Source organism: Chiloscyllium plagiosum, chromosome 4 (assembly GCF_004010195.1).
Source record: "Chiloscyllium plagiosum isolate BGI_BamShark_2017 chromosome 4, ASM401019v2, whole genome shotgun sequence".
Lineage (NCBI taxonomy): Eukaryota > Metazoa > Chordata > Chondrichthyes > Orectolobiformes > Hemiscylliidae > Chiloscyllium > Chiloscyllium plagiosum.
Window position 1 is genome coordinate 7,207,749 of NC_057713.1, and position 24,320 is coordinate 7,232,068.

At 40.2% G+C, this 24,320-nt stretch overlaps 1 protein-coding gene across 4 annotated transcripts in view; it reads left to right on the forward strand.

Moving 5' to 3' along the window:
• pop1 (POP1 homolog, ribonuclease P/MRP subunit) overlaps window positions 1–24,320 on the forward strand; it is a 61,613-nt gene that overhangs the window by 24,814 nt on the left and 12,479 nt on the right. For all 4 annotated transcript variants that reach the window (XM_043687652.1, XM_043687653.1, XM_043687654.1 and 1 more), the window contains exons 6-12: window positions 945–1,032; window positions 5,350–5,537; window positions 7,259–7,506; window positions 15,691–15,784; window positions 16,086–16,200; window positions 17,740–17,859; window positions 21,857–21,972. In XM_043687652.1, the coding sequence (XP_043543587.1) occupies window positions 945–1,032; window positions 5,350–5,537; window positions 7,259–7,506; window positions 15,691–15,784; window positions 16,086–16,200; window positions 17,740–17,859; window positions 21,857–21,972 (969 nt within the window). The remainder of the gene's footprint in view (window positions 1–944; window positions 1,033–5,349; window positions 5,538–7,258; window positions 7,507–15,690; window positions 15,785–16,085; window positions 16,201–17,739; window positions 17,860–21,856; window positions 21,973–24,320) is intronic.

Genomic DNA, 24,320 nt, shown 5'->3' on the forward strand with positions numbered 1-24,320 from the left:
ATGGACAACTGGTAGAGGTATTGCTATGGGGAATGAATCAATGATGATCGAGAGTTTAATGAATGAGATTGGCAGGTTTTGTTAAATTTTATACTAGACAGATTGACTTTGGTCAGGGCATTGCCCTGAGAAATGAGCTAGTGAGTGGGTGTCATCGATTTTGAATTGAAACAAGCACAGTACGTGCACATGTTCCCAGGATAATGCTCTGATCACTCAGTTCTCTTAAAATTGTCATTCTTACAAATTGTCCTGATGGGTGCAAGCTGAAAAGCTTTGATGAAATGTCATTTTTTCAGCAACAATCAAGTCCAATACTTAAAAAAAAAAAGTCTTCCCTCTTATGGCTTTTGATTCTCACTAATAGAAACAGATTTCCCCTATGTGTTCTGTACTGACCACTTATGATTTTGAACATCCCTATCAAATTACACTCTTATGGGAATAATCCCACCTTTTCTAGTCTACCCATGTAACTGAATGCTGCCATCCTCAGAGCCATTCTTAAAAAAACCTCTTTGCATCTTCTCCAGTGCCTTCACATCCTTCTGTAAGACCATAAGATCTAATAGCAGAAATAGACTAGTTAACCCAACTTTGACATGATTATGGCTGATGTGTTTCTCAGCCCCATTCTTCCACCTGCTTGCCATGAAGTGTAGTACCCACAAATGGTTATAGTATCTGAATTGAGACCAGATCAGTGTTTTACTGATTCACCATAAGTTTCTTGTTTTTATCTTCTATGCCTTCATTTAGAAAGCCCAAAATACAGTATGCTTTATGAACAGTTTTCTCATCTTGTTCTGTGGCCTCCAAGATTTGTGTATAAATGCACCCAGAGGCGCCTCTGTCCCCATTAAAATTGCATCAGCATATATCATTTTCTGGGAGCTTTTGACCATTGTTTTTCTAAGTCATCTTTCTGTTTTAATTTCTTTCAGGATTTGTCTTATTATTGCTGCCTGGAGCTGAATGGGACAGAGAATAATCTCCTGAAGGCTCTTGCTCGTTTGAGCAGTATAGATGCAGGTATTTTCAATCCAGGATATTTCAACACCATCCTCTATTTTGTTCTGCTATTTTTTGAGTTAAGAAACTATGCAACATACTTCCAAACTTTTGGGCCACACTTTTTTTGTTAAACACAGCTGCTAGGTGATATACTAATGTGGCAGACACAGCAGAGTTTACTGGTACATGTTGTAGCGTTGGGATCAGGCCTTTGCTAGGCTATAGAAAGTCATGTTTCAGGTTGAGCACAGGAGATTTTAAACCATTCATTTAACATCTGTCACAGTTCCTGATGTCTAAACTATTACTCTCTATTCCCATCCCCCTTACAGGTCATTTTACTATAATGCGCGTTTCATTATTGCAAATTCATTGAATGCAATTGTTGAATTGGGGACACTGCTTCTAAAGTGCAAACTTTTAAACCATGTACTGGTTATAACGTGATTCCAGCCCCACTTGTTTAAACGGTGCTGCCACTATACAGTTTTCTTATAACACAGGATTGCACGAGAGTGGAACTACTATGTTATAGCAGAACCGATTGTACTGTCCTGAAGGTGCTAATGCGTTTCCGTTGTTCAAACTTCTGATGGTGACCCTTGATGGGTGACTCAACCAAAGGATTATTGCACTTGTGCAGGTATTTGTAAAGGTTTGTGACCACTCTCCTCACTTATCTTCATGATCCGAACTTGCAGCTTGGTTTGTCTAATGTATTTTGGTCTGACTTTGAGTTTCTCTGTATCATTTACGTAGACATGACTCTTGGCCAACTGCATTTAACTCCCACACCATTGATGCTCAGTAGCAGCAGTGTGTACTAGTGACATGATACATTACAGAAATTTGCTGAAGATCCTTGGCTGCTTTCAAATCCATAACCACTTCCATCCAAAAAGACATGAGCAGCAGATATATGGAATACCACTACCTGCAAGTATCCTGCCAAGCCACTCAACATTGGGAGTTGGAAATATATCTCAGTTCCTTCGCTGAGAGTCAAAATCCTGGAATTTCCTCAGCAGCATTGTGGGTTTGCCTATAGCACATGGATACATCGGTTTAAGAGTGAAGCTCATCAACCATCTTTTCCAGGGCAACCAGGGCTAGATGATACTGCTGGCCAGCCAGTCATGCCCATGTCCCATGAGAATATAGCAAGGCATTTATTTTTGTGACTTCACCATCATCATCATCATCCTTGCGTGATTTTCATTTTTACTTTCACCTGTGTAACCATTAGCACAATCCTCTCTTCAATCACTTGATTCACAACTGGTACATCTTTGTCCACATCCAATCAGCTTGTAAAGTTTCTTCTCTCAAATCTTTAATTAGCTTAATCACTGCAGGACTGGATGTACTATCTATCTATTCTAACAAGTTAAGAATTTTTTCTACCTTGAGTCTGAACCCAGTTTCCTGAGCTGCATCAATATTGTTAATCAAATGTTAATGCTGACCACTAATTGTGCAATGCATTCTTCATAGTTGATGGAGTTACATTTTCCCAGGCACAAGTTAGTGTCCAAATCATATTCTTGAGGTTAAATTATTTCTGGGATGCTATCAGAGCTCCCAGCATTGTTTTTGGCAGTTAATCAGTGCATAAACTCCGACGTCTACTTAAATCATAAGATACTTGATCCCAAGGTTAAATAAGAGAGGGACGTTTAGGGAGTTAGTACACTTCCACCACATTGTATTTGACAAGCAGTTTGGCTTTAGGCTAGGCAAAACAGTTGTCAAGAATCGCATAATTTTGCAAGCCAGATGCTATGCAACATTTGTGCAATGGCTTCTGGCCTCTGGTACAAATTTATTTCTGGATTAGATTAGATTAGATTGCCTACAGTGTGGAAACAGGCCCTTCGGCCCAGCAAGTCCACACCGACCCTCTGAAGAGCAACCCACCCAGACCTATTCCCCTACACCCAACACTACGGGCAATTTAGTATGACCAATTCACCTAACCTGCACATCTTTGGACTGTGGGAGGAAACCGGAGCACCTGGAGGAAACCCACGCAGACATGGGGAGAATGTGCGAACTCCACACAGACGGTTGCCTGAGGCAGGAATTGAACCCGGGTCCCTGGTGCTGTGAGGCAGCAGTGCTAACCACTGAGTCACTGTGCCGCCCAAATATCTTGTCAACTGTGGATCTTTAACTCCATTTCTTGTAATATGAGTGTGACTATCTTTAACCACTTTGATTAGAATAGATTCCTTACAGTGTGGAAACAGGCCCTTTGGCCCAACAAGTCCATACCGACCCTCCGAAGAGTAACCCACTCGGACTCATTTCCCCTTGACTAATGTACATAACACTATAGCCAATTCAGCATGGCCAATTCACTTGACCTGCACATATTTGATCTGTGGGAAGGAAACCGGAGCACCCGGAGGAAACCCACGCAGACACAGGGAGAATGTGCAAACTCCGCGGCAATAACTTGGTGGTTATCGAATCTTTCTTGTTCTCACTGTATATAACTGGCAATATGTTTTATCTCTGAGGCTCTGGAATTCTCATTTTTGCTAACGGTGATGAGCTTGTGTGTACCTGCAACCAAAAAGTGTCTCCCCACCCTTTGGCTCTCAACCTTTTAGACTAAAGTTGTGCAATGCATAAAATGCCAACAGAGATCAGTGTTGGATACCTGCTGTAGAAGTTTCAGTGCCAATTAACTGTGCAAATTCTTTGACAAACCTGGCAGCTGCATCAGTATCTGCACTTTCTTATACCCAACACATAGTGTAGACTAATGCATTTTTATTCTTAAATCTCTGCATCCTTGTGAATAAAACTGTATTATTCAGTCATGCTGCAAGTAAAGTTCTTTGCCGAGTATTTTTGTTCTGATAATTAACATTTCACCAGAAAGACTCAGTCTGTACAGACTGTGTGTAAAATTTTCAACAGTTCATTCTTTATTGATAATGATCCTTTATCGTCATTTGTTGCTGTCTTTGAAACAGTTAAATTCCAGGAACTGTCACAGGTGTTAAATAACAGCAACTCTCACTTGCTGTGAGATCGCAAATATTGGGAACTGCCTTTGCAACAGTTAAATAGTAGGATCTTTGCTTGCTGCACTGTAAATGTGTGTTGTTCAGAAAACCAGAAGCATTGTGGCTGCTGTGCTCCAAGTTCCTGGCTAACAGAATGCTGAATTAGGTAGATGCAACCTGTACCCCCTCTGTGGTGGCCGATTTAAGCATTAAGAACTTCCAAATGCTTAAAAAAAACAATTTGCATCTGTTTGTTAACCACACTAGTTCACTAAATCCGATCCATACAACTTCTAAGTAATAAGACAAACTGTTCTGTGCTATTTTTGTTTCAGTGGATTGAAAACTTTTCACCCGCTTTAAACAATTTTTGTTTTGCGCAAATTAACTCCAAGCTAAATAAATGTAAGTGAAAGTGCTGGAGATCTGAGTCAAGATTAGAATGGTGCTGGAAGAGCACAGCAGGTCAGGCAGCATCCGAGGAGCAGGAAAATCGACGTTTCGGGCAAAAACCCTTAATCAGGAATGAGGCTGAGAGCCTCTGGCTTGGAGAGATAAATGGGACGGGGTGGGGCTGAGGGGGAAGATAGCTGAGAATGCAATAGGTGGATGGAGGTAGGGGTGAAGGTGAGGAGGGATAGGTGGGAAGGAGGATTGACAGATGGGACAGGTCATGAGGACAGTGCTGAGCTGGAAGGTTGGGACTGGGGTATGTTAGGGGAGGGGAAAAGAGGAAACTTGTGAAGTCCACATTGATGCCATGGGGTTGAAGGGTTCTCTCCCCCCACCCCCCCCACCCCTCCCATGGCATCAAGAGCCCCACCCCATGGTGGCTCAGTGTTGGCACTGCTCCCTCTCATTAGCAGAGACCTAGGTTCAATTCCACCCATGGGAAACTGTGGAATTTGCACATTCTCCTTGTGTCTGTATGGGTTTCCTCCCACAGTCCAAAGATGTGCACGTTAGGATGGATTGGCCAGGCAAAATTCCCCATAGTGTCCAGGGATGTGCAGGCTTGGTGGATTAGCATTGGGGAAATTAGCAGAGTTACAGGGATAGGGTGGGTCTGGGTGAGATGCTGTTTGGAGGGTGGGTGTGGACTCAATGGGCTGAAAAGCCTGCTTCCACACTCTAGCGATTGTGTGACTCTGTGTTATTTTGTAGAAGGTTAGTGATTTGTAACTATCAAAACCATTCAACAAAATTTGAGAATGATGCAAGTAAATTTGTTTAGTTCAACTTATTCTGTTGTGGTTTTATTATGCCCTTAAATGGTCTAATACATGTTGTCCTGCTGATTTGTTATGTGGCACTAAAGGTACAACTTTTGCCTCTGTGGCCTGCCTGTCTGGGAAATGTCAAGGATCACTGGTTCTTTACAAGGCAGACCAATATCCTGAGAAGCCTCTAGGTCCAGTTACTTTCCTTTGGAGGCCTAAAACACAACCTGATAGCTCTTCAGGAAACAGACAGCTTTGGATTTGGACGCATCCAGCACTTAAAATGGTAACTAAATTTCATTTTGCACAGTTTTCATTTGCATCCTGAATTTACAAGGGCATTAGAGAAAATTGTAACTTGCTGAACATCTGAAATTTGAAAGTCATAACCAGAAATTATTTTAACTTGAATTGATTTAATATAACTTTGCATATCATGTAAGGAGTATTGTGCTTCCCCCTCCCTTTTTCTTTTGTTGCAGCTGTGCTTTCAATTGACTGAATGATGCTCTATAATTTCTTTATATTTTGTTTTTTGTTTCATTCCCCTCCCTCAGCTCTCTCACTACAAATCAACCTTTTCAGTCAAATTTTCAGCTGTGAAGAAGAGTCAGATCAGACTCAACTTTAACTCTGTTTCTCTCTCCATGAATGCTGCAAAACCCGCTGAGTTTCTCCAGCACTTTCAGCACTTTTTAAAACAAGTTTTGAGTAGCTTTCCAATGCTAGTTTGAATCAGTGGCAGTATAGAAGGTAACACATTCAAACCTCTCTCCAGGTCTAGATTTCATAATGCTGCACTGAAGTATCAGTGTAAATTTTTCTTTTTGTGAGATGTTAAACTGATACTGTATCTGCATATTCAAATCTATACAAAACATTGTGTCATCTGAAAGATAAAATTGCATTTATTTTATGGCATTCAAAAAGTTGCACGTCCCTAAAGAGGTAGAGTTATGGACAAAGAGTTTGTTTTTCTGAATCTTCTCCAGACTATAAACTATTAAATTTACAAGTGCTTGTCAAACTGGGATTCTTTTGAAGGTTGTTTTTGTGTTACACCAGAAGCAGAAAGAATGGTATTGTAGAAATAACCACAGAAGCAAACGTATCATTTTGGGCAGGGAAGAGTTAACAAAGTGCTTGCATTTTAAGAAAATAGTTGGTGGAAGTAGATCAAAGTAAACAAACTAACTGTAAATAAGACTTTTTGGTGAGAATGTGGTTATTTGCCTTTTCAATTTTGTAAAATATTTGAGCTTTATAATTTTGGCAAAAGTAAGGTGTGTAAACCTTAAGTCTAAGGATGTGTTATATTCCAGCATATTCACGGCAGCAATATTTCTAACCAGGTAACAGAGATGAGGAGGATCAGTATCATGAAATGATAAATAGTATGAGAGTTAATTCCCAGTTACTTGTACCACAAACCTAGCTAGAATAATTCTTGATGCATCTCCACCTTCTGTGAACTTGTATCAAACTATTTTAGAACATAGAACAGTACAGCACAGAACAGGCCCTTCAGCCCACAATGTTGTGCCAACCACTGATCCTCATGTATGCACCCTCAAATTTCTGTGACCATATGTATGTCGAGGAGTCTCTTTAATGTCCCCAATGACCCTGCCTCCACAACTGCTGCTGGCAACGCATTCCATGCTCTCTCAATTCTCTGTGTAAAGAACCCGCCTCTGGCATCCCCTCTATACTTTCCTCCAAGCAGCTTAAAACTATGACCCCTCGTGTTAGTCATTTCTGCCCTGGGAAATAGTCTCTGGCTATCGACTCTATCTATGCCTCTCATTACCCTGTATACCTCAATTAGGTCCCCTCTTCTCCTCCTTTTCTCCAATGAGAAAAGACCAAGCTCAGTCAACCTCTCCTTATAAGCCCTCCAGTCCAGGAAGCATCCTGGTATTTTGTGTGTCATGTTTGCATAATTGAGTATAATCCAGAATATGTATTTAAAATTGTGCTTTTCTTTTAAACTTTATAAATTTTTAGGATTTATTGACTGAGCTTCAGTTGGTCTGTCAATGTTTGGATGTCCCTGTACCTGAACCAGCTCCAAATGAATGTAAAACTATAACATATGCGTCAGAAAAGCAAACTGAAGTAGTTGGCTTGAAAAGAAAGCCGCAGGATAAAGCTGGAGAGATGGTCATACCAGAGAAAAAAATAATAGGCAATGGGACCAGAGATCCATCGACAACAGTGGTTTGGACATCATTAACTAACGGCGTTACAATAGAGTGAGTACACTTTTTAAAAAAAAAACAGCCTGAAATTTGCATGTTAGCTATTAATTAGATGGCATTTATGATATCCTGCCAGTAATGTTAACTGCTGGTGATTAGTGATCTAGTGGCATGGACTGATACTCAGTGAGCATGAGAGTTTAAAATTCACTTAATGAATCTAGATTTAAAAAGCTGGTCTTGGTGACAGTGAAATTTGAGATTGCTGTATCACCAGAAAGTAATTTGGTCTGTTTATTGCCATATAATTTGATTTTATTATTTGGGTCCCTAATTCAAACTTCTAAATGAAATTCAGTTTCCTACATGTGCGGTTTGGTCACTAGGTTTGTGGAATTGTTTATTATAAGAAATGTCATTGCCAAGTTTGCCTGAGTTGCTCAGATGCTCTACACACGCATCCATTGCTCTAATAGGAAAATAACTGAATACTCAGAAACTCACGAATGCTAAAATGCATGGCTGAATTTGCTCTGTAATAGAATTCAGCTTGAGTGCACAATGCAAGCTACACATTACCTTTCTCCTACTACAAGTAAATTATAAAGTCACCCATTGGGTGATACCTAAACATTCTGGTTGACTAGATTAATTTTTCAGGCACAATGTTTCTAAAGCATAATCTTGTATTGAGTGGGCGGTTACATTGCAAAAGGTTCTGTGGATAAATTTCTTCTGCTTTGACAAATTGGAAATGTTTGCGTGTATCCAGAAGGTAAAATTGACTTTCTGATCTTTTGTGGTATAAGGTAAATTGAATCAAGAAATGAGAATTGAAAGAAGAGTTTTCCAGTCCATTGTTTTACTCAGTTCCTGAAATTGCTTGTTTTATTCATGAGCTCAGGCCAGAAGCATATTGAATGTATCTTGGCTGTCTGGTCTCATTGTATGAAAATATAGAATTCAAAGGCTGGATCAAGGTCTTGTCTTGTTCCTGGTATTGGTTATCTTGCTGGCTTTTCAATTTTTCCTTGCTGGTGATGCCTCTGTTAAATGCTCGCCTGTTAAAAGCAATAATACTTAGCTGTGCATTTCAGTTTAGGTGAATTACTGTTGATTTTATTTCATGTTAGATTAACAACAGTACTTAAGTCTTTGGCCTTTCTCCGGCTTCCTTTGCTCTCCTTCAAATAAATACTTTGCTTGCATTTTTACATTTAAAAATGCCACAAAGAGTAAAATGTTAAAAGGCATTTAAACTGGGCATCTAAAATAATACCAAACATGAGGGATACATGTGAAGAGAAGAGTAATTACACATTACAACTATGAGTATACTTCATTGCCTGTAAAAGCAGGAAGCCTTTCTAATGGTTAAATGCAAGTTTATTTATTTTTTTCTATTGAGACAGTGGTGAAGTGGTGATGTCACTGGATTTGTAATTCAGAAACTGAGGCTGATAATTTTGCAGCATTGGTTAAAATACCTCTATGGCATCTGGTAGAAATTAAATTCAAGTAAACAAATCTGTAAAACAGGGCTACAGTTTATTTCAACCCCACTTGAGATGGTGTCCCGCCTTTGCCAACCATAAAGTCCCAATCTGTTTTCCTCTTTGCCTTTCCAAAGTGCACATGCTTTCTCAATATCAGTAAGTCTTTGTTACCAATGTCTTCTGTTTGAACAGACTCACATATTTTGTTGTCTTTGGCACTTAATGTTTCAAATAAAAGTAGTAATTTTGTTTAAATATAAGGGGCACTAACCCCTTTAAAATCAATGTGCAAACTGCAGTTTAAGACAGCATATGTTTTGGTTCCTGCTGTCAAGCAATGGCTGACCATGGTGACCAAAGAAAGCTTAACTTTCAAGAACGAGAACGGAAGTGCAGAGCATTGTTGGAAGAACATGTAAGCTGAATTCAGCGTCAGACATTATATATTGGCTGGATGAAGAATGCTGAAAAATTAGGTCATAGCATGAGAATGGAGAGTAGAATATGAAGACAAAAAGAACTGACTTGCAAAATATCTTGGATTAGAGTAGGCACCCTTTGCATGGTATAGCAATAATTAAAATTCACCCAAGAACAAACAGAACAAAAGATTTTTGTAGAGAAAGCTGAAAGCTTGCAGTGGGAAATTGAGAAGCAAATTTGAAAGGAGATCTCAGTTATCTGTAAGGATAATTGGGTGGTAATGGTAGAGAATTTTAACTTACCAAACATAGATTGGGACTGCCATTGTGTTAAGGAATTGGATGGAGACGAATTCAAGTTTGTACAAGAAAATGTTCTTAGTGGATGTACCTACTAGAGAAGGAGCAAAACTTGACCTTCTCTTGAGAAATAAGGCAGGGCAAGTAACTGAGTTTCAATGGGGGAGTACTTGGGGACAAGTGATCATAATTCTATTGGTTTTAAAACAGTTATGGAAAAGGATAGACCAGATCAAAATGTTAAATCTCTAAATTAGAGGAAGGCCAATTTCGATAGTATTAGGGTAGAACTTTCAAAAGATGGGTTTAAACTAGCTTAGCAGGGGGATTGGAACCTGTGGTGTAGTTCCAGTGCACAGGAGGATGTGAGTAGGGAGGGCATGGACAGGATTTTACAGTCACAGGAGTGTACTGGCAGACAGCAAGCTGGTTTGAAGTGTGTCTACTTCAACACCAGGAGTATCCGGAATGAGGTAGGTGAGCTTGCAGCATGGATTGGTACCTGGGACTTTGATGTTGTGGCCACTTCGGAGATATGGATAGAGCAGGGTCAGGAATGGATGTTGCCGGTTCCAGGATTTAGATCTATCATTAAGATCTGGGAAGGTGGTAAAAGAGGGGGAGGTGTGGCTTTATTAGTCAAGGATGTGTAACGGTGGCTGAAAGAACTTTTGACGAGGACTCGTCTATTGAGATGGTATGGGTTGAGGTTAGAAACAGGAGAGGAGAGGTCACACCACTGGGAGTTTTTTATAGGCCTGTGCAAAATTCCAGGGATGTGGAGGAGAGGATTGGCAAAACGAGCCTGGGTAGGAGTGAAAGGAACAGAGTGGTCATTATGGGGGCTTTTAACTTCCCCAACATTGACTGGAAATGCTATAGCTCTAGTACGTGAGATGGATCAGTTTTTGTCCAATGTGTGCAAGGATTTCCTGACACAATATGTCGAAGGGCCAACAAGAGGGGAGGCCACATTGGATCTGGTGCTTAGTAATGAACCAGGCCAAGTGTTTAATTTAGTGGTAGGTGAGCACTTTGGAGAGAGTGACCATAATTTGGTTATGTTTAGTTTAGCGAGGGATTGGGATAGGTATGTGCCACAGGGCAAGAGTTATTGATGGGGGAAGGGCAATTATAATGTGATTAGGCAAGACTCAGGAGGCATAGAATGGGTTAGCAAAATGCAAGGGATGGGGGCAATCGAAATGTGGAGCTGGTTTAAGGAACAGATATTGTGTGCCCTTGATAAGTATGTCCCTGTCAGGCAAGGAAGGAAGTGATAAGGTAAGGGAACTGTGGTTTACTAAAGAAATTGCATCTCTTGTAAAGCGAAAGAGGGAGGCTTATGTGATGTTGAGACAAGATGGTTTGGATAAGGTGATGGAGAGCTAAAGATTAGTTAGGAAGGATTTAAAGAGAGTTAAGAAGAGCAAGAGGGTACATGAGCAGTCTTCAGCAGGTAGAATAAAGGAGAAGCCTAAAGCTTTCGATAGGTATGTGAGCAATAAAAGGATGACGGGGGTAGGAATAGGGCCAGTCAAAGATAAGTGGCAAGTTGTATGTGGAACCTGTAGAAATCGGTGAGGTGCTAAACCAATATTTCTTATCTGTTTTCACTCAGGAAAAGGAGAATATTGTAGAGAGGAAGACTGAGGTACAGGTTATTACACTAGAAATGATTGAGGTTAGTAAGGAGGAGGAGTTATCAATTCGAGAATGTGTGAAAGTAGATAAGTCCCCTGGGCCAGATGGGATTTATCAGAGGATTCTCTGGGAAGCTAGGGAGGAGATGGCGGAGCCTTTAGCCTTGATCCTTGAGTCGTCATTGTCTACAGGTTTAGTACCAGAGGACTGGAGGGTTGCAAACGTTGTGCCCTTGTTCAAGAAGGGCAGCACAGATGACTCAGGTAATTATAGACTAGTGAGCCTTGCGTCTGTTGGGTTTTGGAAAGGATTATAAGAGATAGGATTTATAATCATCTAGCAAGCAACAATTTGATTAGAGATAGTCAACATGGTTTCATCAAGGGCAGGTCGTGTCTCACAAACCTCATTGAACTTTTTGAGAGAGTGACCAAGCATGTAGGGCAATTGACGCGGTGTACATGGTCTTCAGTAAAGCCTTTGATAAGGTTCCACATTTGGCTTTTGGAGAAAATGAGGAGTCATAGGATTGAGGATGATTTAGCAATTTGAATTAGAAAATGGCTTTCTTCAAAATATTCAGCCTGGAGTCTGGTTACTAGTGGTGTGCCGCAAGGATCTGTTTTGGGACCACTGCTGTTTGTCATTTTTATAAATGACTTGGACGCAGGCATAGGTGGGTGGGTTAGTAAGTTTGCAGATGACACTAAATTTGGTGGAGTGGTGGACATTGTGGAAGAATGTTGCAGGTTGCATGGGGACTTGGTAAAGTGCGGAATTGGGCTGAGAGGTGGCAAATGGAGTTCAATGCAGATAAATGTGAGGTGATTCCCTTTGGGAAGAATAATAGAAAGGCAGAATACTGAGTCAATGGAAAGATTCTTGTTACTGTGGATTGCAAAGGGATCTAGGTGTCCATGTACATAGATCCCTGAAAGTTGCCAACCAGGTTGATAGTGCTGTTAAGAAGGCATACGGTATGTTAGGTTTTATTGGTAGAAGGATTGAGTTCTGAGCTGTGGTGTCATGCTGCAACTGTACAAAACTGTATTTTCCGCATTTGGAATATTCTGTGCAGTTCTGGTTGCCCCATTACAGGAAGTACTTGAAAGCATTGGTAAAAGAGCAGAGGGGATTTACCAGGATGTTGCCTGGTTGGGGGTGGGGGGTGGGGAAGGCCTTATGAAGAAAGGCTGAGGGACTTGAGTCTTCTCATTGGAGAGAAGGTGGCTAAGAGGGGATTTAATGGATAAATACAAGATGATCAGAGGATTAGATAGGGTAGACAGTGAAAGTCTTTTTCCTAGAATGATGACGTCAGCTTGTTCAAGGGGGCATAGCTGCAAATTGAGGGGTGATTGATTTAAGACAGATGTCAGAGGCAGGTTCTTCACTCAGAGACTGGTAAGGGCGTGGAATGCCCTGCCTGCCGATGTAGTTAACTCAGCCACATTAGAGGCATTTAAACAGTCCTTGGATAAGCATATGGATGATGTTGGGATAATATAGGGTTCGTAAACCGGTTAGTACACAGATTAGTGCACAAGTCGGTGCGCCATTGTGGACCAAAGGGCCTGTTCTGCGCTGTATAATTCTATGTTCTAAAAGTTGATTGGAGGTGGATATCGCATAATTAAGGGATGGCTGGAAAGTGGGAAGCATTCAAGAATGAGAATCCAGAGACTGTGTTCTTTATATGGTGAAGGGCAAGCCTGGTAGATGTAGGGAATGCTGGACGACAAGAGAAATTGAGGCTCTGATCAAAACAAAGCAAGTAGGTGTCAGGAAAAGACAGCAGAGATTGAGTGAATTCCTAGAGGAATATAAGGGCAGTAAGTTTATACCTGATGGAAGTCAGGAGTGCAAAAAGGCAATGTGAGATAGCTTTGGCAAATAGGGTTAAGGAGAATCCAAAGGGATCCTACAAATAATTTAAGGACAAAGAGTGACTAGGTAGAGATTAAGGCCCGTTAAAGATCAGCAAGGCTGCCTATGTGTGGAACTGCCTATGTGTGGCTGAGATACTAAACAAGTATTTCACATTAGTGTTTGCTGTGGAGAAGGATGTAGGAACCTGGTTAAATAAGTAGTAATATCTTGAAAGGCCTCCATATTACAGAGGTGGTGGTACTGGATGTTTTATAACACATAAAGATGGATAAATCCCAGGGACCAGATCAGGTATACTTGAGACTTTATGGCAAGCTAGGGCAGTCATTGCTGGGCCCCATTTATATTGTCAATACCTACGGGTAAAGTGCCAGAAGGCTGAAGGTTGGCTAACATGGTGCCATTATTTAAGTAAGGTGGTATGGATGTGTTGGGAACTAGAGACCAGTGAGCCTGACATCAGTGGTGGGCAGGTTGTTGCAGGGGATTCTGTGGGATAGAATTTAGAAAAGCAAGGACTGATCAGGGATAGTCAACGTGGCTTTGTGTGTGAAATTGTGAGAGTGTTTTGAAGAAGTGAGAAAGGATTGATGAAGGCAATGGTGGGTGTTGTCTATATGGACTTCAGTAAGGTATTCAACAAGGTTCCACATGGTTGACTGGTTAACAAAGTTAGAGCACATGGAATACAGGGAGAGCAAACCATTTGGATACAAAATTGGCTTGAAGATAGGAGACAGGGTTACTTTTTGGACTGAAGTCCTGTGCTCTAGGGATTGATGCTGGGTCGACTGCTTTTTGTCAGTTATATAAATGATTGGATGTGAATATAGGAGGTATGGGTTAGTAAATTGGCAGATGATACCAAAATTGATGGTGTAGTGGACAGTGAGGAAGGTTACCTCAGAGTAAAACAGGACCGTGATCTGATGGGGCTGAGGATTGGCAGATGGAGTTCATGTTAGATAAATGTGAGGGGCTATGTTTTGGTAGGGCAAATCAGGGCATGGCTAATTCACTTAATGGTAAGGTTCTGGGAGTGTTGCCAAACAGAGACCTTGGAGTGTACTTTCATAGTTACTTGAAGGTGGAGTCACAGGTAGACAGACTAGTGAAGAAGGTATTTGGTTTGCTTGCCTTTATTAGACAGTGCATTGAGTATAGGAGTTGGAGGTTATGTTGTGGCTGTACAGGACATTGGTTAAGCCACTATTGGAATACTGCATTCAGTTCTGATCTCCCTGCTATAAGAAAAATGTTAAACTTGAAATGATTCAGAAAAGATTTACAAGGATTTTGCAAGGGTTGGAGGGTTTGAGTTAAAGGAGAGGCTGAATAGGCTGAGGCTCTTTTCCCTGGAGCGTCGGAAGCTGAAGGGTGACCACCTAGAGGTTTATTGAATTCAGGGGCATGGATTGGGTAAATAGTCCAGGGTAGGGAAGTCCAAAACTAAACTAGAGGGCATAGGTTTAGGGCGAGAGGGGAAAGATTTAAAAGGGACCTAAAAAGCAACCTTTTAAAACGGAGAGTGGTACGTATATGGAATAAACTGCCAGAGGAAATAGTGGAGACCCGGGGTTGGACCAGGATGGGTGGGGGATTGGACCAGGGCAGGGGGCGTGGTTGGACCGGGGCCAGGGGGGTAGAACGAGGTTGGACCAGGTTGGGGGGTTGCGGGGGCTGGACCGGGATGGGGGCGGGGTCTCGCACGCTGTGAGTTGCTGCAGTCTTCTGAACGGGGGCCAGACTAAAAACTCTGAGCCCCAGAGGAAAGGCATTTAATCAATTAACCGAATAATCGATTATCCGAACAAAATACTGCTTGCTCATCTCGTTCGGATAATCGAGTTTCCCCTGTATACAGAATATAAACTCACGGATATCTTTTATTGCATTTGAAAGTGCCCCTTTCTACAAATGCACACCAATAAAAAAGTGTGACAAGGTCCATGCTGCAATTAGTGGCAAGCGACTAAAAGATCACCTCGACTCTCCCTACTTCTGTCATAATATACATCCATGTGCTCCTCCAAACCTCCATTATCAACAACCTGAGGTCGTCATTGACCAGAAACTCATTTGGACTCGTCATATAAATACAGTGGCAAGATATCTACACTTCTCTAATTCTGTTCACTTGAGACCTTAGTTTCATGTTATCCTAAATTCAGTTATCTCGTCCTAAACTCTAGAATTCTATCTATTCCCCATCCATCCCTCAACCTCCTCCTCTTTGAGGCACTCCTATAATTTAACGCTTTGATTAAGCTTTTGATTAGTTGACTGCATATCTCCTTACATGGGTCAGTGTTGCAGTTTGTTTGCTGATACATCTCTGAATGGGATGCTTAATGTGAAACGGCTATTGTTTCAAATATAATTGAGCAACAAGAGAGGATTTTACCACTGCATGTATTCACAAATGAATAGCAATGTTCTATGTGATAAGGGTTTAATGCAGAATTATTGGTATCCTTTGCTTTCAGAGATCTGACGATGGAAATTCTGAGGTATCGACTAATTGGTCCGTTATCCCATTGTGTGATATTTGAAGCTATACAAGCTGCTGATGTCCCAAAAGTGAGTCTACTGTTGCATACGAAAAATTGACTGCAGAGGTTCAAGAAGGCAGTTCATAACCACTTTCTCAAGGGCATCTATGAGTAGGGAATAAATGCAGGCTCATCTATCCATACCCGTATTCCACAAGTGAATTTTTTGGTTCCTTCCATTCCCTTTCAAAGACCTCTTTCTGTATCAGACTGCGATAACATAGACTGGTATCTCTACTATGCTTTTCAAGACAAAATAATTAAACTATAGAAAGGACATCTATATCTTTTTGTACCTTTTTTGACGTCTTTCCTGTTTTAAATCTTAGAACCCTGAAGAGAGAGAAGAGACAAAAATGTACTGCTGGTGGTCAGAGTATTGCACGCAACCTGAAAAGATGAGCCTCCATAATCATCAGAGAGATATCCTTCAGTTACTACTTGGTGGGTGATACAGAGCTCGGAAATAATGAATGATGATTTCATACTGAACCAGTAACAAATATGTGAATTGGTAATTGTAGGTTTTGAATTTGAGTGTTTGATTTCTTATTTTCTGGCTTTTATTCAAGAAAAATTCACTATAATTAAAAATAACTGATTCTCAACTTTGCTGATGAACACATTTAAGTTGTTGCTTGTTGGTACAGAGTTTGGTTATCGGTGGAAAAAAAAGAGGTGTTATTGAAGTTTTATATCTTGCACTCATCGTGACGGAGTTGTAAGAAGACCAAACTTTAAAGGGGACACCCAGATTATACTATACTATAAAAGAGCGCTGATATCAGTTTCTTATATCAAATATATATGTACCCCATTGTAAGCTCAACTGATGGTTGATCATTTAGTTCTTAGCATGCTTGTTTGTAAAGTGCTATCTGATTGCGAAATCACATCTAACACTAGACATTATGTTCTGAGTACAGGCTGATCTAGTACATCCAGCATTCTGCCCATTACAAACAGCTGAAATGATGTGCCATTTGACATGATCTGTCAGTCTTTGGGATTTAAAGCCACATGTCTGTTTGACTGGATGTCGTTTAGACTTGATGGCAGCATTGTTTTAATTCACCAGCATGAAACAACCATCTTCAGTTGTTGCCCATATTGTGAGAGTACTTTTCAATCAACACTCCTGTTTGAAGATGGTTGCAAATGCTTCAGCCTTATCTTTTCTATTGATGTGCTGGAGTCATTGGGAGAGGGGATATGCTGGAGCTCCCTTCTGTTGTTAGTTGTTCCATTTACACCATTCACGATGTTGCAGGACTGCAGAGTTTAGATCTGGCTCAGTTTCTTGTGGAATTGCTTAACTTTGTATATCGCATACACCTACTAATATTTAGCATGGAATTATTCAACAGGTTACTACTTCTTTTCAGTTTTGCCTCATGATCCTGTTATTCCCTCGTGCACTGTTCATTGAACTAATGTCAATCCCTTGGCTCACTGGTATTGTGAAATGCTGAACCAAGAGGTGTTAGATTGTCATTGAATGCAATTCTGCCACTGCTGATGACCCACTGCATTGCCTTGATGTCCAGTTTTGAGCTACAAGATCTGTTCTGCTTGGCCTCGTTCAAGGGGGCGTAATTCACATTCATACTTGGTGAGCTTTGATAGGATGTTGATCTGCTGAGTGAAATCAGAGCAATGCCTAATCACATCTTCATCCAGAAACTCCACTCCTGCCACTTCCAGCATTGATCACTAATTGTACTATTCCAGCATGGACCAGTTGAATATGAGACATTCCTGGGTTCATATGAGTCAAATAATCAGTAGATAAAATTGCTGATTCTTTCAGAAACTACCGTTTTGAAAAAAATTTAGTAAGAATTTCCTAGTGAGGTGCAACATCTGGGTTTTTTTTATTATTGTGTTAGTTGCAAGATTTTATAAAAGACTGCTAGTTACTAAAGAAACGTAAATTACTTATAAACCTATAGTTACGCTTTCACAATTTTTGATTTATTTAAGGTGTTGCTTCACCAGCAGAAATTTCAGCAGGCACTGTGCTTGGACTTACTGTAGGAGATCCTCGTCTAAATATGCCGAAAAACAGAACCACAGCTAGTCCAGACCTGTCGCAGCCTGAAGGTAGTATTCCTCAGGGATTGTGGAGTATGATATGAAAGATCCTGAAACAAAATACACAGTGCTGGAGAAATTCTGCATTTATGGAGAGCGAAACAGAATTAGTTTTATGTCCAATGTGGCTGTTCTTTAGAACTGAAGAGAGGTGGGTATTGTGTTGCAAAAAAAGGTTGGGCGCTGCAAATGGAATGGAAGGGTACATTAGGGAAAGGTTTGAGGCTAAGGTAGATTAGAGATCAAAGGTCTCCACAGATACTGCCAGACTTGCTCAGTTTTTTTTCAGCACTTTGTGTTTATTTCAGATGTCCAATTTCTGGAGTATTTTGTTTTTGTTGAAAGCTCTTGTATTGTCTTCTGTCAACAAAATGTGGTTAAATGTGGAACTAGTTCCAATTAGGAGTAGTTGATGTTAAAGACCAGCTAGGTAAATAGAAGACAAAGGGGTAGAAGGTTGTGCTACCAGGATGAACTGAGACAAGAAGGAAAATGGTGTCATGGAGTCAAGTTAGCCTGTAGGCCTGTTTGTGCTGGGAGTTTTTCATAACCATATTCTATTTAATTCCTACCTGGAATACATCTTGTATCTGGCAAACCCTAAGAACAGCAGAGGTCTTTTATATGCATTCTCTTTCAGTTTAGATGCAAACTGAAAATTTAAATGTAGTTTTTGTACTTCACGTTGAAACAGGGCAGTTAACAAAGGGTGTGTGAATGGAATGTCTGGCATTTGGCACAGACTTGTCCTATTAGCAGATTCTTAATCCAAATTTTCCTTTCCCCAACTCCATCATCCCACTTTTAGCATCCACATTCCAAACAAACTAGCAAGTAAAGTGCCATGATTTGGTCTGAAAATTCAACATCTTTATTACTAAATCGTGTCTGCTGTTGGTAACACTGTTAATCCCAGAATGAAGATGATTGGATTAATCTCTCTGACTGTCATTGTCAAATGTCGAAGTTCAGTTTGCAGTCTCTTTATTTAGGGAGAAAAATATATGTGGGCATGAGATTGAATCAGAAGAGGGAACTGATCAAATAAGAACAGGAATGCTGGACATGTGTCAAAATGTGCGGAAAGAACCTAGGTTAATGTTACACATTGATCTTTTATCAGGAAAATGATCAGTTCTAACCTCCTATCCATGAAATACAGCGAATATGTTTGACATATTGTGATAATTTTGCAACTGTTTAGATTTATTGTGTTTTTTAAAACAGGGTAGTGGTGTTTGGTAGAGTCTATGGGAAAATACTAAGAATTTGATGATTTGAATATGTGGAGGCCTGCAAAGTTTAGGAAGCATATAGGCTCAACAAGTCTGTATTTTTTAAAATTAGAAATGTAGACTTGAGAGCGATTTGGAATATATTAAGTAAGGGCAAAATTTGTGGAGGAAGCTGGATTGAACATATGTGCCCCGGTTATTTCTACTGAATAGGTAAAATAGGTTGCTAAGGACATCATACGTAAAAGTTGTGAGAATGCAGAACTAAGGTTGGATGTTAGGCAGGTGCTCTTTTTCACAGAATAGTCGACCTGTAGCGCAGGTTGCCAGCTCGGGCAATGAACGCTGATACGCTGTATTCCTTCAAGCGAGGCTTGTTTCTGGCTGGGGTGGAGATCACCTTGTACAACAGGTGGGTATCATGTCATATATATTGCTTCAGTCTGATTGCCTGAGGTGCCTAAGAGAAACTTTGCCATTTCTTTTCCCTAAGCAATTAGCCTCTGTACTTTACTGTTTCTCTCCCTCCCTGTCCTTGGAGATTATTAAGACTCTGGGTGGAGTAGAAAGACTTTGTAATGTGATGCGGCATGGGACAGACTGGATGAATTACTAAATCTTTTGCTGTCCATCTTTTATGTATGTTTTGCTTATAAGTAACAAATGTTTAGTTTTGTAATGCCTTTGTTTACCACTTCCCTGTTTTAACTGTTTAAAGTTCTAGATTAGTACTGCAGTGTTTGATTTCAATAACAGCAAATACTTAGGCACATTTTGCTGGTCTTGTGCTCAGTGAGAGCCTCTGTTCTATCATGCAGATGTTCCAGGTTTGAATCCTGGCAAGGCCAACTAAGTGCTGTTTGCGACATGAGTTTACATAGATTGATATGTTGCATAGATCTAAACTGACAGTAAGAATATCCATATGACCTGGGAACATATCACAGTGCTTGACTTGGCTCATTGCTTGTAGCATATGTTGTGTTTCATGATTAGGAGCCGACTAATTTTTTTTGGCATGAATCCTTTGTCATTATTAACTAGTTATTACATTTTTAACTGCGTAACTTTAGATTTTCTTTTCTTATCACACCGATTAATGCTTTTATCAACGGAAACTTACATTTTTTTTAAACTTAGACCTCTCAGATGCTTTTCCAATGCTTCTTTTTCAAAGATTACGCTGCCCGAAGTGATTTTGACTCCATCCTTGTAACTGGATGACCTTGCCAAAACATAAATGCAAATCTTTGGTGAATTCTATTTTATTTTTCTTAAATAAAACAATTTTTCTGACTAATACAGAAGCTGAAGAAATGCAAAATTGGTTGTGTTCAATGGTATTTAAAGGAGATGCAGTGAAAACATTTGAATCGACTGATAGTGTTGAGCACTTGTCTTGATTTGGGTGGGGATTGTGTTGCATAATGGATTAGTTGAATTTGGGTAATTTTACAGGCTTATGAATTTTGATGGAAATTTACGTAATAATTCTTCAACTTAGTTTATAAAAACGCCAGCACTTTTTCTTGCATTGTGTGCTAAGTGGTAACCAAATCATTCTGTTCAAGATAGCTTAAGCACTTGTGAAAGCAAAAGATGACTGAGAAACCAGAAAATCATTTAGGGAGGCAGCGACATAGTTGTAATTTCACTGGAAGAATAATGCCGAACCCCACCTTCCTAGCAAACGTTCTGGGATGTGGGCTTGATTTCCACAATGATAGATGGTGACATTTGAATTCAATCTTAAAAAAAATTCAGGAACAAAAAGAATCTGGCCTAAAGGTGATTATTAAACCACTGCCAATTGACGTTTAATGGTATTATCGCTGGACTGTTGATCCCAAGGCCCAAGTAATTTTCTGGGACCCAGATATGACTCCCACAGGCCAGATGGTGCAATTTAAATTCAGTTTAAAAAAAACTGGAATTCAAAGTCTAATGATGACCGTGGCAAAACTTACCTGATTCACTAATGACCTTTTAGGGAAGGAAACTGCTCTCCTCACCTGGTCTGGCCTACATGTGACTCCAGACACAGAACAATGTGGTGGACTGTTCACCGTCTTTTTGACAATCAGGGGTGGTCAATAAATGCTGGCCTAGCCAGTGATACTCTTTTTTTCTGTGAATTAAAACAAAATCTGTTTCATTGTCTTTTTAGGAAGGAAATCTGCCATCCTAAGCTAGTCTGGCCTATATGTAACTCGAGACCCATTGCAATATGACCTTGAACTGTCCTCTGTGCAGTTAGGGGTGGACAATGCATGTCTCAAATTGCAAGGTCATATTACAAGAAAACTCAACTTGAGAAGCTGCCTTTTCAGGAAATTGAAGAATTCCAGGAAAAATAATGTATTGACAGCCTTCAACCCATTTTGAACTGATACTAGAAATTGGTGAGAGTAAGTTCAGGTTGAATTTCATGGGATGGTCGAACTATCTCTTAGAACAGTTGGTTTGTTTCAGCTTCTCTTTGTAACATATTGCTGTAGGGAATGACTGACTCATTTCTCATGGCTCCTACTCTTCTGAGAGTTCAGTAGACTGTACTTTTGCTCCACCCCTTGAATTGGTGGCTACAGTTAGAGCTACCCACAGGATTGGTATAATAATTTCTTCCCTCCCTTCTCTAACGAATAGCATTTTTGCTCATATTCAGAAAATTGCCTAGTTTATCATGCTATGTGTGAACTTATTTACATATAATTAAGTCTGTGTTAAGACTGGAATGTATTTGCACTAATTATTTTCCTCTTTTATTGTAGACCTGGAAAAGCTCAGGGATTTATGTTTGAACGGCATTGGTGCAGAATATGCTCAAAGTCAGATCTGGGATCGAAATGTCCGCAACGTTGTTACAGAAACTAAAATCTCAGAACAGGTAATTCGACTGCAGTGAACGTGCAGAATTGTTGACTTTGGAAAATATTTTTCCGTGTTTGAATCTTCCCACATTTCCCATTTCCTTGTAGGACTAGCTGTGCTACAGTGCAGTTTCAAGGTTTCATGTCAACTTTGTTAACTGTGGGTCAATTTTGTACCATTCCCATCTCTGAGCTTTGAAGTTCTTCAAGTTCATCCCCCATCACAGAGACTTGAGCAAGGTCACCACTGACGGAGTAGCACAACATAGGATGTGATATTAAACTGATGATTGTTAAAGATGCCATAGCACTGTTTTTAACAATAAAAGCAGGAACGTTTTCCCTGGGCTGATATAACAAACATCAAAAAAATTGGTTAGGCCTTTATTAGATTACTTAGTGTGGAAACAGGCCCTTTGGCCCAACAAGTCCACACCAACCCTCCGAAGAGCAACCCACCCAGACCCATTCCCCTACATTCACCCCTTCACCTAACACTACGGGCAATTTAGCATGGCCAATTCACCTAACCTCATAACCTTATCTCGTAACTGTGGGTGTTTGCTGCGTGAAAATTAGTTGTCTTGTTTTCAAAATTACAACAGTGATGACTCTTTAAAAATAGATTGTTGCAATGTTAGGTGATGCAGGCCTTTTTTTGTTCAAATAATTGGTAGTGAATATTGATAGAGCGCATTAATCAAACCTGTTGATTTGTCTTAGGATCAGGCTCAGCTGTGAAGGTAATGTTCACCTAGCAACTACACGTGGCTCTTCTGTCATATATTAATCAAAAGTGGCAGGGCCTCTCTTTTTTGCAGTTTTGCAGGAATATTGAGGTGAATTTTATCTGTCTGATATAATTCAGCCTATACTGTAAATGAAATTTGGGCTGTTTCTGTTCCTGTATAACTTAACTGCCATCTGAATAAGCTTGCTGAACCATGAAGGAAGCTGGATAACATTCTTAGACTCTTTAGTTTAGTTTCTTTCCTACTGGCAGATATTTTAGAAACCTTACTACTGATTAATACAGATACTGTACGTTTGTATTAGCAATTAGTAAGCACCACACCAGTAAATACTCTTCACCTTTCTGACTCTTCAAACTACATGGTGTAGACTGCCAAGTTCAGACCAATGCATGTTATCTCCTTCCTTGCGTTTCTTTCACTTTGTATGCAGCCTGACCTGCTGAGCATTTCCAGCAACTGAAGTATTTTGTTTTTATATCCACCCATCACCATCTTTACAGCTATTGTTTAAGAAGGATTAATTTGTCTTTCCAATTTCTTTTCTACAATCATCATTTGTGGAAAGTTCTGTTTTCAGATATAGCACCTACTTTCCTTGTGACATCACTTGGTATAAGTAAACACTGCAGTAGCGTATGTGTCTAGTCGCACTACTCCACAGGCAGCAGCATAAACTAAAATATATTTTGTCCAAGCCCCTAGTTGGCTAATTGTGTGTTTTTGTTATTAAATGAAAAGATCCATCAACCAGGTTTCAATTAATAAACAAACTGTCAATTTATTTAAAAACATTCAATTCGATGAAGATGCAGAATTGGTTAACACTGTAGATTTGCCAGCAGGAGAGCAGATTTCTCAGCTCCATCCTGACTGGGATTTTCTAGTCAGTCCTCTGTGGGATACATGGGGACAATGTTCCTGCAAGGCTTGGAAGTTCTGCCTACCTTGCTAACCTATTGCCTTGACTTTTCTTGAAATAAAATCTTCAAGTCTTCCTTCTGTGGTACCAAACCATTATCTTTGGGTACCCTCTTTCTAGTATCATTTTAAAAAAGGAACAGAAATAGGGCATTTGGCGCCTCGAGCCTGCCCTGCCATTCAGTAGGATGATCCGACACTCATGTTTGCTTTCCTGCATTTTCCTCGTAACCCTTGATTCCCCACTGAATGAGAATCTATCTCAGTTTTGCAGATACGTAAGGACTCTGCCCCCACAGCTGTCTGCAGGAAGGTGTTCCAAAGACACTCTGAGAAGAAATTCCTCCTCTTTATCTTATATTGGTGCTTTTTAATTCTAAGATTTTGCCCATGAAGGGAATCATCCTGTCAGCATTGACGCTGCCAAGCCCCTTAAGAAACTTATATACTTAAGAGATCACTCTTATTCATCTAAATTCGAATAAGTAGAATCCCAGCCTGTCTATTCTTTGCACATAAGACAATCTCTCCATACCAGGGATTGGTCTAATGAGGAGAAAGTGAGGATTGCAGATACTGGAAAGTCAGTTGAAAAATGTGGTGTTGGAAAATCACAGCAGGTCAAGCAGCATCTGAGGAGCAGAAGAGTCGATGTTTCAGGCATAAGCACTTCATCAGGATTGTGGAGGGGG